The sequence below is a fragment of the Onychomys torridus genome, chromosome 17, assembly GCF_903995425.1.
Source record: "Onychomys torridus chromosome 17, mOncTor1.1, whole genome shotgun sequence".
In the NCBI taxonomy this organism is placed as follows: Eukaryota; Metazoa; Chordata; class Mammalia; order Rodentia; family Cricetidae; genus Onychomys; species Onychomys torridus.
The window spans coordinates 48,635,998-48,653,104 of NC_050459.1; the positions used below are offsets into that span (position 1 = coordinate 48,635,998).

At 34.6% G+C, this 17,107-nt stretch overlaps 1 protein-coding gene across 2 annotated transcripts in view; it reads left to right on the forward strand.

The window, feature by feature from the left end:
• The window catches only part of Glra3 (glycine receptor alpha 3), a 159,629-nt gene that overhangs the window by 86,649 nt on the left and 55,873 nt on the right, over nucleotides 1-17,107 (forward strand). For both annotated transcript variants that reach the window (XM_036166467.1, XM_036166468.1), the window contains exons 4-5: nucleotides 4,050-4,273; nucleotides 16,489-16,571. In XM_036166467.1, the coding sequence (XP_036022360.1) occupies nucleotides 4,050-4,273; nucleotides 16,489-16,571 (307 nt within the window). The remainder of the gene's footprint in view (nucleotides 1-4,049; nucleotides 4,274-16,488; nucleotides 16,572-17,107) is intronic.

A 17,107-nucleotide genomic window follows, 5' to 3' on the forward strand; every position in this document is an offset into this window, starting at 1 on the left:
TTATAAATGTTTATGTCTATTGTGATAGCATGTACTATATATATATATATATATATATGTAATTGAATAAATAGAATTAAGTATATAATATCTGTAATTGAAGTAATTAAAATTATATATATAATTTAATTGTAAAAAACATGCATATCTTCGGAAAGTATGACAACTTTAGGTAGAATTCTCCCAGTAAGTGTTTAATAATTAAACATGATCTTTATATTCTTAAATACACTTTACAGATCCTGTAAACATTATACTAAGGGAAAGAACCGAGACACAATGGGTCACAGATAGTATCACATCAATTAACTGAAGTGCCCGGTACTACTGAGACTTAGAGTTTGAAAGCAGAGTACTGGTTATCAGTGGTTGGAAGCAGAAATAAGAGGCTGCACAGTGGGTACAGATTTTCCTTCTGGGGTAACAAAAATAATATGCAACTGAATAGTTATTCTGGCTATACAATATTATTAAAGTATGAAATGTCACACCAATGGCTAATCCTATGTGCATCTGACAATAATACATGTTTAACACTTAGTGTATGTATCACAATTTACAAAAGATACTCCAGAAATTCACTAGTTGGAAGGTCTTCAAAATGAGGTTCAATGAGGACATTGTTCATGTTTAAAGTACCAAGTGCCTTTTGGCCTCTTCAAAAAGTTGCTCTCTATTAGTTGGGAGGAATTTTCAGAATTCTTTGAATGGTGAAGGACATTTTTTTTAGCGCTGATAGAAAACAAGACACGCTCTAACGACTTTATTGCCTCCCAAATCTTTAATGACTTTTATGATTTGAGTTATTTATTCTAGTTGGGAAAGATATTTATTTAACAGAAGCCCCAAAATAACAAGCAGATCATGCTCACATAAGTAAAACACATATTGCAAATGAATGTCATGCATGGATAGTTGTCCTCATTTTAACATGTATTTGTGATTCTTAACAAGTAACAATACACTTAAGCAAAATAACTCATTCTAAGTTGAAGTGAGTAAAATTCCAGATACAGATTTGGCTCTTTGAAGGGAAGTAGCAGTAGTGGCAGGTTTCCGTCTCTATAATTCTTAAACCAGGAGGACTCTTGCTCTGTTTTCCTATTTGGTGTAACATAAAATGAAGTGGTAGGTAGAAGCATAGTACAAGAAGTTGAACTGTTTTAATTCCTAACCACCCGTCTGTTGACACCCGTCTGTTGGCTGTGAGAAAGTAGTCTGCCTGTTTATTCTGGCCAAAATAAAGAAGGAAAGTGTTCAAATAAAAGGGAATTGAATAAGAATGTAAATAGGCATCTGTGGTAGAAGAAGATAGTGGGAATAGTGGGGACTTGTGGGTTGCTACTACGCACACATTAAGAGAGTGCCTTTCACATCAAAACCAAGGAGCAACAGTGATTGTTATTTTTCATTGATATCCAGCAGCTACTAAAAATACTGGCTGTGTGCCAGTGTTTCCTCTACAAAACTAAGATTGCCCAAATTAAATGAACTCAATTTATTGAAACAAACATTCAAATTTGAAAAGAATGTGTAAGGATGAAGGCAAGTTCTTGGTTTGTGGTTTCCAATCTTAAATACACAAAGAGGTTCCAGAATGATACAAAGAATATATTTCTGTCAGTTTAATACATTTTACATTCTAACCAATATTTCTTCTTCTGTTTTCAGAATTGGTACAAAATTATATTCCTTTATAGTTTTTGGTAATTTAAAAACTATTCTGACTTTTTCTAAGAGAATAAACATATGGATAATGAAGAGGAACTCAGGAGGAGTTTTGAAATAACCTTTCAAAGACTCCAAATAGTTTGTATAAAATGACTTTATTCCCTATTGGTTTAGTAACTGAGGAATGAATGAGGCTTTTCCAATAGGCTATTATTTCAGAATCAGTGGTCTCAGACGACTACCCTCCCTGTGGATGCTCCTGGAGCAGATGTTGCAGACAACATGGGGGATATTACAGAGACAGGACTAGAAGCAATTACACCACCATTGAGTATTAGTGCTCCATGCTTTGTGATACACAGAACTTATTCTGCACAGTGCTTCAGAATTGGAAAAGTCTAGAAAACTATAGTACCTAAGTGTTTGGGTGAGTTGTATTTATTCTTCTTTTTTTGACATATTAATTTTATGGTCACTTTTTAATTTAGCCAGCAGCCTTGGATAAGACTCCTTAAGAAAGGAAGAATTCTGGATTATTTTTAATTTGTCCATGAATTATTAATTTTTTTCAAATCATATATCTTTTCTAATTAAAATCAGAAATCTATTGATAATTGTATCAGAAACATCTTAAAAATAATATAAACCTATATATATATATGCATATTAAAAATTACTTTGTCCCTATGACAAAATCTGCATAATCCCAAGGCATACTAAATATCATCATGGAGAGGGAATATGGACTCAAAGTCCCATCCCTAGCTGAGAAGCTACTGGCAATTTATAGATACTTAGAGAGAAAGTTTTCTTTAATCTATAAGTAGCTCATGGTAAGTGGAAACCCTCCAGTGGAAGCCCATACACAGAAGTACATATGGGCAGCACGAACTGGAGTTCATGGGTTTAAGAATAAAAAGAGGACACAATGTTTGGTATGTGGGGAGGGAGGATAAACCTGGGTGAGTTGGAAGAGGGGGTTAATATATTAAAAAGAAATTTCGCCTAATTTTAAGGAATTTATCTATTCCTATTACTAGATGCCAAACATTTAGTGGTGCTTATATTCTTTTTTGAGATGATCAAGTACAGCCACAAGAAGAGACAGAGGAAGATGCATGGACCATCTATCAGGCAGAGGGGGGAAAGTCTGGTATGTAAGCTTAGTTGCAGTTGGAGGGAAGTAGTGTTGGTGCCCAAATACTGATCAGATTGTGTCTTCAATATTCAGGGCAAAACATGAATTTGACTTGTCTAAATGATAAAGTCCAAGAGTTCAGAAGCCTCTTTCTATGGCTTGCTTACCATGTTTGATATTAAAGAAATAAAGAAATGGCTGGATAGTTTCTCTGTATAGCTCCAGTATTTTCCAGATAATTAAAAGTTTCCTCAGGCATATGCTTAAATCATGTGTAATGAAGTCTATAGATTTACCCACTGCAAAATTGTAATAATAAAAGTCCATCCATGTGGCATGGTCAGGTGCACCTGTAGTTTTTTCAAATGAGATATGGAGGTATAAGGATTAACAGCTCAGGCTCATCCTTGGCTGCATAGTGAGTGGAAGGCCAACAAATATTACTGGAAAATGTCACTAGAAATATTACCTTAAAACATTGCTGGGATTAGCCATTATTATTTTTTTAGTGCTCACAAATCATCTTTTATTATTCTTAAATGACTTATTTTATAAGACTTGTCATATTAAATAAAGTTTAACATTAAACAAAGTTAAATATTAAACAAGTGTTTCATGTGGGGTGCTGTGACACAAACATTTAATCCCAGCACTCAGGAGGCAAAGACAAGTGCATCTCTATGAGTTCTGGGCCCACATGGTCTACATGGTAAGTTCCAAGCCTACCTACAAAGGCTGTTCAGTGAGACCTTGCCTCAAAAGAACAAAAATAAAAACGTGATTTATAACTCCCAAAGTATACATTATTATTTTTGTATGACAGAGAGCTTTCAGAAAAGAACATAACTTTCTATCTTGTTAGTTATTTAGAATAAATGTTTCTAAAAATAAGTGGAGAAAGTGTTCAGCTTCAAATGTCTACCCACTTTCTAACATTTTAATATGACAAACCAGGAAAGTAAAATTTGAAGGGAAAAACAAAGAGTGATGAGCAATCATCCTCTGTGGCCTTTTATTAGAAGACTTGAGGGTCACCGAGAATACAGTCAAAACAGTAAAACGTGGCTGCAGCTTTACCGTTTCCTCCACCATCTACACATTCCTCATAGTGCCCCATGTTGCTATTGGTGAAGCCACAGTGACGGACATTGGTACACTGTACTTTTTAAAGCCTCTTTCTACTTCTGTTCTCTCTCTCTCTCTCTCTCTCTCTCTCTCTCTCTCTCTCTCTCTCTCTCAGGATTACAGAGTGAATATTTTTCTTCGTCAGAAATGGAATGATCCTCGTCTTGCATACAGTGAATACCCTGATGATTCTTTGGACCTGGACCCATCCATGTTGGATTCCATTTGGAAACCGGACTTGTTCTTTGCTAATGAGAAGGGGGCTAACTTCCATGAAGTCACCACAGATAACAAACTGCTAAGAATTTTCAAAAATGGAAATGTCCTTTACTCAATAAGGTAAGCAGAGACTTAAAAAGCCAGTTTTGGTAAAATTGGATTTGGTTTTTGTTTGTTTTGTTTATCTCTACTGAAATAGTTTTGAAATGTGGGGGAAACTTATTGTTCCACTTGAGTTGCCCTAATGTATGATATTGCAAATATGTCTAATCAATAACAATAATCATAAGTACCTAATCCAGGGAAAATATGAATTCCAAAAATCTATCTTAACAAGTCAGTGATGATTATTAAAATAAGCAAGTTGGCAGGATTCACAAAGACAGTTGATAGGCATATGAGTCACATATCAAGGCTCTAAAACTCATCCGACTTTGGTAGGTCATTAAATATCAAATAGGAATGGGTACAGTAAACAGGAAAGCAACTATTTACGGGGATATACTTAATCATCTTCATATTTTAAAACTCTTCCAAAATATATCAATTATTGTTAAAAAAGTATTTTATAGTTATTTTCTTAGCTGTGATAAACACTAATTTTGTGCCATCTTTCTCACATGAGAAATACACCATGCTTAAACTGACATGCAGTGTTAAAATATGTATCAACAGTATCATGTTCTTAACTGTAAATGAAATTAGAATTTATATTTAGGCTTTAAAACTAAAATTAATTCCCTTTTTGTCTTACATTTTTTGCTCTTATTAATTGTTCTTTTCACAAGGAATAGAGGTATTTCATTTTCATCTTATTTTGCTAATGTCAAAGGTGTCTCTACTTTTACCAAGTAGTAGAATAAGCATGAAAAATGAATTTTTAATCTTAGTGGCATGATAATTTTAAAAAATTTCCTGCCAAGAGATTTTCCAAGTTACGTTATTCTGTATTGCTTCTCATCTCTTTATCTTATCGTATTCTGATGCCTTTTTATATTTTTCTCTTTCATGTGCCTATATTTCCCTTTAATAGATTTTTTTTTGCATCCTGAAAGTGTCAATTTGTTCACATTTCTGAACACCTATAAATCAGTGAAATTCATGATATAAAGGAAGTTCTAGGAGTACTTATTAAGACAGATCCTACATAGAAGAATAGCTTCATGGTGACCTCAGTTCTGGACAAGAGAATTCTGAAATCTTTCAGGAAATTATCAGAATAAATAATCAGAAAAGTAAGAGTTTAACTTCTGGGAAATTGTGTCAGACAAATATTTCCTTATTCTACCTAAACACGACTAACAGCACTGGACACACAATGCGTATAAGAAGATGTTAGAAATACTCAGAGGTGGATGGAGTAAACAAGCTCACTGTGGTCTCTGAAACCTGAGGACCAGGCAGTGTGGATGATTCCTGACATTTTCTTCTGGCCTTATACATCACAGACTTGGAGGTGAAGAAGCTGTCAACCCAGAAGCTGCAACAGGTGCTGACAAAAATAAGTCCCAGCTAAAGCTTAGTTTATCCTTCTAGTCTGCTTAGGAAAGCAACATCCTAACAAGAGAAAAACATGAACTACTTCAAGAGTCCAGCCAAATACTGAACAATGACAACAGAGAGGTCACACAACCTCAGTCTGGCTTCAAAGCCAACATGCTCAGGATGTGAGCCTAGGCTTTCAATCCAGAGAGGCCACAGTGAGATATCCCATTGCATGAGTCACAGTCAGGGATAAACAGTCAGCTCACCTTTCAATGCCACAGCCTGTGATCACACTCCTAGGCTAAAGCATCAGGATTCCCATATAGAACTCCCCTCTTCCATTAGAAACAAATCCCTCTTCTGTATTTAGATAGTGTCCCATGAATTTCATGGACACTCAAGACTTTCAAATCATCTTGCAGTAATAAGGCCAGTCCATCTGTAGTGTAGGTGGGGGTAAGTAGGAACCTATTCCCTCACAGATCAATATGAGATTGGTTAGAAGACCTTGACTTCTACTTATACATGGAAGTAGCCAAGTAGCCACCTTATAGTTTCAGAGACATCTAGTTAAAAAGGGAAGTTAAAATAAGACCCAAAGTCCAACAAAATAATATAAATATGTCTATAATTTAGTTGAAATTCATTCATCACATAAAGGACTAGAAAAATCACAGAAGAGGGGAAATGAATGCCAAATATCAAAATGGCAGGGACATTAAATATTGGATGGGCCTTTGCCATGGTAAAAATTCTTCAATGAGCAGTTACAAATAGGCTTGGCCTAGATAAAAAATACAAAGTATCAGCAAAAAAGTAGAACTTTAGCATTAGAAACACAACTTCTTTCAAAAATGAAGATGAAATGAAAGCCTTCATGGATAAAACAAACTGGGTGAAATTATCAGAAGTAAATCTATTCTGAGAGTATAGCTAAGGAAGTTTTCTAACTGAAAGAAGTAGTGAAGGAAAAGACGATAAAATTTCAACAAGAAACAAAAAGCAGCAGAAACTGGGTAAATACAATAAGTATTTTTTCCTTCTTATCTTGAGCTTACTAAATTACCTTCGACAGTTGAGCTCAAGTTATAACTGATGCAAAGAAAATGAAACTAACAAATGAGACATATATAGAAAATACGCTTTAACAAGTCAGTGGGATTCTTAACATCAATCAGGTTGTCATTTTTATAACATAGAATTAATGATGCTGATACTATTTAGTGTTGTCAACTACAAACTCAGTAGGCTTATATTGGTGCTATTATTAATTGACAATGTGTTTTATTAAATCATGACAAGATCTATGTGTTCCATAATTTGGTAATTTTATTTCTAGAAACCTAAATTACATATATAATGTGTGTATATAAAATCTGCATACAAAGGTACCTCTTGTGGCAATAACACAAAGTATCTTACATGTTCATTAAATAAGCAGTTAGGATTTCTGACTGCTCTTCTAGATGTCCCAGGTTCAATTCTCAGCACTAACATTGTGGCTCACAATAATCTACAACTACAGTTCCTATGGATCCAACAACCACGTCTAGCCTCCATGGGCACCAGACACATATGTGATTCCCAAATCTGCATGTAGGCCAACATTCATACCTATAAAATTATAAAATGAATTTTAAGAAAGAATATGGCTGAACCCAATGATAGGTTTATGATATTAAATATTTTATATAAGGTACACATGAATATATTGAATAATATCAGCCTACTACATACATTTATGTTTAAGAGAAATGCTTTATGCTTATTTTGTTTTGGGATAATTCTGCTTGTGTAAGGAACAGATTATTTTTATATATCTATGAATACATATACATATATATTGCAAATGTAAAAAATATATGCATATATTTTAATGGCCATAAATTTAAAAAGGGCAAGCTGAGGATATACATGGGAGAGTATGGGTGGAAGAAAAGATGGTAAAATGTATAATTATAGAAAAATGTATTTAAAGTATTACATATATACATATATATATATATATATATATATATATATATATATATATATATTGCTAGGAGGGTGGAAACAGGCAGGTCTGGGGCATGGCTAGTTGGTTGGCAAAGTCTACATGGTCATTTGTAGGCCAAAAGAAGAAAGAGAAGAACAAAGAAAGAGTAATGGGGAATGGTAGCTGAGGTTTTAGGAGGAGCAACCAACTAAGAGTATCTATCCTTTGGCCTCCGCACAACTATACACACAAGTACACATTCAGTCACAATCAGGCACACACACACATGTACATACACACCAATGAAATTAAATAATTAAAAGCAAATTAAAGAAATGAGTCTGAAATTTTCTTTGATCAAGTGGCATTATAACCATTGCAAGATTGCCACACAATACACTACTCACTTGTTCGTGATAAGGATGGGGTCAAGCTTCTACAGCACTGGCAGTTGTGTAAACATGCAGTTCATGGATTATGTACACCAGATGTGCAATAAGCTGTACCATCTATTAATAGGCTTACTCAAGTATGTCCTGTGATGTGTGCACAATGATAAAATCAGTCTGTAATACCTTTCTTAAAATCTATCACCATTTAATCAGCACATGCCTATGTGCATGGATCTATGAAAGAACTTTGGAAGGAAACTCATAAGTTTATTAAAAATGATCAGTTATAGAAATGAGAGGTAGGATTTATGCAACAATAAAGAACTATTGATTTTACTCTAAGTAAATTTATGTTGTTTGGATTTTTAAAAATGAGTTATGTATTACTTACAAAATAAATACATACAGTATGTGACAGATTCCATTAGTTCGTTACCAGCATCCTGACCCTTCTGTGCTGTGGACTCATGGTGATTATCAAGAAATCCATTGTAAGGTACACATGGAACAAGTTTAATTCTTCCCTGATAATTCAAAGGTTGTATTTGTGCTTATGCTGGTATTGTTCTGTGGCAGAGTGTTAGTTCGGTATGTGAAAATTTCTGAGTGCAATGTCAAGAAACATACATACATACCTTTGTCAATTGTAGCATTCTGTTTTCTACTAAAACTGATAACCTGTCCAGATAGCTTTCTTGTGGCACAGGTTATTTGAAAAAACAAGAGCTGGTAAGAAGACTCAGCAGGTAAGGATGTTTGCTGCCAAGCCTAGCAGCCTGAATTCAGTTCCCAAGGTGGAAAGAGATAATTGACTCCTGTGAGTTTCCCTTCATTCATGTGCTATAGGATGCCCATTTACACATAATAAAAATTTCAAGTAAAGTTTCTTAATAATATATAACACCAGGGATCATGGAACAATCATTTTTTTTTTTTTTTTGCAAAATTAGAGTGTGCTGATTATTTCATTTGACAGAATTGAAATTGTGTGTGTGCGCGCGCGTGCGCATGTGTGTGTGTGTGTGTGTGTGTGTGTGTGTGTGTGTGTGTGTGTGAAATGTATCCAATAAGATTATGGGTATTTATTTATGCAGAAAATGAGGCTATCAAGATGTCTCAGTGGGTTGAGGCACATTCCACAGCAACTGATGACATGAGTCTGATTCCTAGGACCCATACACTGAGAGAAAAGGACCAACTCCTGAAAGTTGTCATCTGACCTCCACATGTGTGTCACAACATGCAGGGAACCCTCCCCCCACAAATACATTGAAAGTTAAAAATGTTAATTAACAAGTAAGAGCTAAGCTCTCACACATTCCCACATTATTAAAATAAAAGAGTCCTTTGTGGGGAGGAACTTTTGATAACAATATATCTTGAAATCGTATAACAATGAAGTCTATCCATTTGGGATTCATCCAATAAAACAGATATATTGTATACTTTTAAGACCAAAACAACTCCTCCAGTTAAAATACATTATGCTAAAAATAAATCAACATTTATTTAAAAGAGAATTTCTATCATTTCTATCAGGACCTTATTACTGTGTTCCTTGTAAATTCTGAAGTATTTTGTTTGGAAAATAGAGGAATGATGGTGCTTTTTTTCTGTTTTGTAAATGGTGTCATCCATTATAGATAGCTTGTATTTCTTCTAATATTTGGAGAAAAGGCTATGGAATGATTCAGAATGCGTCTTTTATCTTTCAGTATGAATTTAGATGAAACAGATGGTCTTTTGGTTCATAGTCATTCCTGTATCCTGGATCAAATGATCAAACAAAAAACAATTTTTGTGAGTTGATTTTGGATATATCACAGGACTTTGAAATCTTCAAATGCTCCAAATCTTCCGTTTCTTTGTTAGAAAAATAACTGAACTGGAAAACAAATCTTGTTCAGTTTGCAAATGGAGCATCTGTGCTGTTTTGTGTGAGATCTGGCTTCCTTGCCTGTTTGAAGAAGGCAGAAGGTCCTGACAAGTGCAAGCGAGTGAACTTGGGCAGTCACCTGCATTTCCTCTTTAAATCTCACTAAGACAATTAGTTGAACTGAGTGACAGAGGAAGATGGCTCTAGTGCACAGGAAGTCGAAACCATCAGACAACAAATCAACAACAGACACATGAGGAGAACATCGTCTAGGAAGCTTGGAAATGAACGTGAGAACTGACTTAGACAGAGATGGTAGAACACAAGACAAAGTGGAAAATAACAGAAGACAGAAAACCATTAAGATCTTCAAACTTTTGGGAATTTTAGGCAAGAAGGACCTCAAAAAACTGCAAGATAGCTAAAAACTAAAATGAAAAATAAAGAAGAAAAAAAGGAGAATGGATTTAAACTTTCAAGAACATCAGTGATGAACCACCTGTGATTCCATCACCTGTGCTCTTTAATCAAGGATTTCTTTTCTTGCTTTTAGACTTGGACAGAAGCAGGATAGAAAACATCAAAAAGTGTTTCCAAGGGTTCCAGGAGCAAAGATATAGACATCATCTGTAATTCTCAAGATACATCAAACCAAGAAGACAAGAATGTAATGAGGTTGTAAAGGAAATAGTCACATGCCTTGATGAACACTAAGGTTCTGAAAGTCATAATGAAACATCTGTTGACAGTACACAGATAAATATATTTCTCGTGGAACTTAGCTGCCCTAGAGAAAAGAGCCATAGATGCTGGCAATTCTACTGCCATATCATCCTATAGCTATGAATATTATGCAATAAACAATCTCACTTCAGTTGATTCCAAATAACTTTTAGTGTCTCAGTCTCAGAAACAGCCACTTGAAAATATCTTGTCATTTTTTTAAATGGCAGATACCAGTGAAACAAGCAAAGAGAAAGAGAAAACAAAAGTAAAAGAAACATTAACAAAGACATGACTGAAGAAAGGCCAAAAAAAGAGTATTTTTACATTCTCTGGACAAACACAATTGCATGTATAAAATGATACTTCTAGGAATGAAAAAGAAAATAAAGACATTAATACACTATAAGAGCAAGCAGTGGAAAAACTTAGGTAAGAAGAGGAAATTTCCAAGAAAGTAGAATCAAAGTACGTGTGTGCGTGCACACACACACACACACACACACACACACACACACACACATCAGATGGCAGAAGAATGTAAAAATCTGAGCATCAGTAAAGAAGCCCAAGCATGAGTTGAAAGGCAGAGCAGACAAAAAGGAGGAATTTCCATTGAAACAGTGCATACAGACGCCCTGCTGTGTTCAACCACTAAGAAGGATTAAGTAGCAGTGAGAATGAGTAGAATTTGAAGCAGCCATAAGAATACAAAAGTGTAAAGATGGTTAACATGAGACACTTACTAATACCAAGGAAAAAATCACTATGCAATAGCAGTAATTATGCGAATTACCAACCATTACAAAACATTAATCACAGACTCCTAACATGTAATTGTGAGATATTTGTTTCACTACAAGTATATTTTGGGCTTGGTGGGAAGTTAAGTATGCATAGAATATGTTATGAGACTTTTTAAAAAATCTTATTTTTCCCTTATAGGCTATTACACAGACAATTTCAAGAACTAAATAGCACATGCAATCATTTTATAATAGCATAGATATATTAACATAAATAATCAACAAATAGCTAAAGAAAGTCTAATACTGAGGAAGTAGAACTGAGGTAATAAAGCTATGAACTTAAAGAAATATATTTTTAGATTGATTCATTTTAAATGCATAAGGATTTTATAAGCATCACACATGTGCCAAGGACCTACAGAAGTCCAAGGGTGCATCAGATCCTCTGGAGTTATGGATGGCCACAAGGTTCCATGTAGGTTCTGGAAACCAAACCCAGGTCCTCTGAAAGAGCATCAAATGCTCTTAATCACTGAGCCAACTCTCCAGCTTTGGCGTGGCTGTTTTTTACAATTTACAGAACTACTTAAAATTTTAAATCGTATCTATGGATTATACTAATTACACTTAAATAAATTGCCTTTGGATGAGGGGTTTGAAGTTAGACAGTTACCTCAAGATTAAGTTTCAAATTATATTTTATCCTGCTTATAAAGTTAACCTATATCTATCTGTTTTATGGTTCCTGAAAACACAAAATTCCTGAGTCAGAAATAGCTGAATTTATGATTGGGGGAAAGCAAGCAGCAAGAACATTTCTCCCATCTCCACAAGTCTCCCTGGACCAATGCAATGGGTTTGGATGAATATATGTGTACAGCCAGTTATGTGACGACTCTGGAAGACATAGTGGGAGAACACATTATTTTTAAAGCAAATTTGCAAACAAGCCTTCTCTTTATCCAAGTGAACAGTGTGTTCCCATGTCAGAATGTTAGCAGAGTCTTTAATCCTTAGACATGGTACAAGTAAAATTCTGGCATGGCTCTCAGTTTTGGTATGCACAGCAGGAGATGTGGGGAAGACTTGAGGCCCTGGGAAGGCTGACTACATCTTCCAGCCCTGATCTGGACTATACTGGTTACTAGCTGTGATTTGAGACAAGGCTCTTTCCTTCAAAAAAGAAACCATCATTTTCCTTCTATATATGAAAACAGTAATAGCAACTAAATCAAGCCCCAAATAATGAATGTGAACAATTTAGCATGGTGGCAGGCATACAATAGGCACTGATGCTTTCACTTTAATCTTTCCAAAAGAGAAAGCAAACAAAGTTAACCGAAGGACGATCCTCATCAGAAGGCATCGAAGCACGTCAGAGCCAGTTGAATATTAAATAGTGGCTGCTCCAATAGCACACTAGTAATTTTGCTACTGATACCACAGAAGCCTCATACTTTTAAAATCAAATAACAAGGACATTTTTTTCCAGAGGTATTGCATGCACCTGGGTGATCACAATTTCAACTTTAATTTGAGCTAGATAAAATTTTTATTTCTATGAAATTTAATTGTGTAAGCAATTAAAGTGTAGTTGCATAATATATATTTATTTCTGATCACTGACAAGATACTAATGGATGTAAACAAAAAGGGACTTATGTCAGCCCATGCTTCCTAAAATGTTGTTCATTCATTGGAGAGTCTATTTACAATGGGAATGTAACACGTCTATTAACAAGCATTTTTTAAGATTTGTGATTTGTTCACGTAAACTTCCCACAGGATCATCAGTCATACTATTGCTTTTGTGATAGGTTGGTTAGATTTATGTGTTTTTAATGATCAATTGACAAAAAAATTCCTCCTAGATTTAATTCATAGTAACAGTTTCTAATCTCTATCCTGGTGTTTCTAAGCTTGGATCTCTTCTCAGTTATTTATTCCCTGTGAAATCATCCATAATCACATACAAACCACTCAATTATGTAAAATTACTGGGGAAATTTATGCTTCCTGCAGCCTAATCTCATCTTTCTAACTATTGTAAAAAGATTATTTATATGTCTTTCTTCACATTTAAGAACTAAGTGTATGCATTTTATCAATACTTGTGTTATTGTAATATATAAAACTGAAATAATCCAATGCTTTTGAGTGACAGTGTTCTTAAAGGTTAAGACTTTGGAATGTAGGTTAGACATACCCTCATCAAGTTGTAAATCCTGCCTTGCCCATTTCTGTTACATAATATCAGGTTAGTTATGTTAACTCTTAAGTTTTCTCACTTAAAGAGGGTGAATATTATTTACCTGTCTTATGAATTATTATCTACAAAATATTTGGACTCCTTCCTACTACAAAATAAATAAATGCCATGAATGTGTTAGTATAGTATTACAAGAACTCTTTCAAAGCTCCTTACATTATTGAGCAAAAGACATTGTATTTATGTAACTAAATTACAAAATTTTGGGAGATATTGTAATAATGCATTTAGCAAAAAAGTTATTATGCATAAAATTATATATCAATAAAACATAAACAGTTATTTTGAGTTAAAAAGCTATGATGGGGCCAGAAAACACATTTAATTTCAGACATTGGGACAGACACAACTCTGTAAGCAATGTTACTTTAAAAATGGATAATAATTAAATTTTAATGAGTCCAGTGATTTTCATAGATGAGTCAGCCTTTTGAAAGTCACTATTTCAGTAATCCAAGACTTCTTGGGAGGCAGTAAGAAGCCCATATCCTGTTTACGTATCTTGTCTCAGAAAGAGGACTCAGTGTCCTCCTTCAACAAGTTCTCATTCAAGTCCAAAACAGAACATGAGTCATTGACTCTTTACTTAGTTAACTTTGATGTGGTCAGAACACAGGTCAGAACACATCTCTAATTTGCATGTCTTATTTCGATAAACAAATTCAGTATTGCAACCAGCAGACACTTGTTTTCAATCAGTGTTTTGTTTAATCAATATTTTACATTAAATAAATGAAAACAAAGTCAAAAATAGGTTTTTATAGACTATGATTTGCAACAGGTTTTCTGCAAACAGTTTTTGCTTAGTCAAATAATTCCTTTGAACTCTTTTTTTTTTTTTTCCCTGTTGGAATTATATAACAGCTCTTGTCTTAAGCCAGAGAAATAGCCAGGATATAAATTTGACAGCACATACATGGTGAGAGTGTGGAAAAGAATCTGAAAACACTTTTTACTTCCTCACAAAAGGTCAGAGCATTCTGCAAGTCAGTGCTGGAAACTGGCTGGCAAGAGCCTTGGATAGTTGGAAAATGAGTATGTGTGCATTTCAGAATGTGCATATGCCTTCTCCTGATAAACCCTTTCACAAGGCAGGGAACATCTTGTCCACCTAGTTTTAAAATTGTCTTTTGAAGAGAGTATGTGGAAATACACTCTATCACTTGGTATTACTTAACCTAGCTAGGAAGACCAGAAAAAAACATACTGCTTTTGAATATTGAGATCTCTGATTATTTTAGCTTGCTAAGGACTCTAGCTTGAATGAATTACCTAATGATCCTTCTGGGACTCTTAAAAATCCAGCAGTCCCATTTGTCTGTCCATTCATGTCTCCTGAACACTTCTAACTGGACCTAAGTCAGCAAGATATGCACTAGAGACTATATATATCATTGTAACTTTATGTCTACAGTCTACATAAAAATGCCGTTTCAGAGAACATAGCTGTATTTGTTAGATTGCTAGTTTGTTTTGTTTTTTGTCCAAGTATAAATAATTCTCATGTATTATTTAATTAATTTACCTTTATGCCCACACATTAGAATTTTGAGGCGGAGAATATGGGGGAGTCACCCGTCAATCATTTAAATTTAATAAGCATTCAGTATTTCCTATGTGTCAAGCACTTGCCAAAGAATATTCCACACACAACTCAGGATTCCACACCTCAGTTCTCCAGTAGGCGCCACTGCCATCTTCCTTTTAGAGATGAGAAAGCTGTTGCTTAGGAAGTTTGGAGTCATATGCCTCTGATTACAAAGCTTAGGCAAACTAACCACATGGCATGCTCATTAGTACAGTGGATTTCAGTGAGGAAATTAATCAAACTGGCTGAGTGGGGTTTCTCCAAAAAGAACTTAGAAGAATATTGACCATGCATCTGGACCTCCCTTTCTTCCTCTTTCCCAGTTTCATAAACCACAAATTCTTGGTAAAAATGGAAGATATATCAGTAATATATTTTAATATATATGTATATACATGTGTTAATATATGTATAATATAAAATGTATGTGTATACAAACATATATGTATATATATATATATATATACACATATATATGTAATGGATCATATGGAACATACTTGTTGAGTCTCTGAGAGTACAAGAGTTCTCTTTGCAAGGGTAGGATTCTGGTGTAGAACTTCTGCATTTCCTTCATGTGAATAAAAACCAGAAACTGGATTGGTGAGCATGAAATTATGTCATGATTCTATAGAACTATTTCCTGGTTCCTATGGGACCTGGTAGAATGTTCAAGCCAGAGGCAGGAGCCACTGCTCACAATACTAACAAACATTCAAGTTCATCAGATTTGCTGTGCTCAACACCTCTCTATCCACTGACAACTTCCCAGAGAGAGCTGCAAAAATGACCAGATTTGTCATATAGGACTATTCCTCTACAATTCATTTTTCTAAATTTGGAATTTCACTTTTCCAGAGTACATTGACCTCTTAAATTATAGTAGTATAGGATTTTAAATGAAATGTGCCGTTTGTCATTTGATAATTCTATAGAATCCACACTCAGATTTACCTTCTGGGAACCACTTTTGGAAGGAAAGGCCTCTTCTAGGCATTTCTACTCTATTACAAGAGGAAAAAAATTAATAAACAAATGAAAAAGTAAATGTGCAGAATGTTATACTTGCAATAATACTTTATCTTTCCTGCAAAAAAAAAAACAGATTAATTTGTAAATACTTGGTTATTTCAGAATAAATAGCATTCTTAAGCTGAAAAAAAGCAGCAGTACAATTATTGTCACTGTCAACATAAAGAATGTTTTCTCTAGGCAATAGAATATTCATGTGTCCATGTAAAAGAGTTGCCTTGAAAAGAATTCCTTGCATCCTTTCAGGTTAACATTGACACTGTCCTGTCCGATGGATCTCAAGAATTTCCCAATGGATGTACAAACATGTATAATGCAACTAGAAAGCTGTAAGTATGAGCAACTACTTCTTCCTGAGCATTTTCTTAAATGCAGGGGGTGTAAGTTTTAGTGGCTAGACAGATCATTTATTTTGTAATCCTCTGGGCGCATGTTTATCGAGTAAATAAAAGTAAAATGGGCACATCAATAGAAACAAACTGCCGTCTATATTTGCCAAAAGCCTTCAAAGGTCCATTTTCTGCATATCCATCACCTCATAGTTACAACAAAAACTTACTTTTTCCCATGTTTTCAGTTGTGAAAATGATCCCGTACAGTGTCTGGGTAATGCGAATACAACCAGAGTTGATGGAAACTAGCCACCTGGATCCACACTTTATATTTTCCATTAATTCATGTTTGATATTTTTGCTGAATTTGTTGTGTGTGTCACCTCAGGAGAAAGGACTTTTTAATGCATCAGATACTCGATAGAGCTTTCAGATTTCCTCTAAATGTCATCTTGGTAAATGGACCCATACACATCATTGACTAATGCAAACATAAAACAAGGCAACAGGTGCATGTTTCATGAAACCTTTGT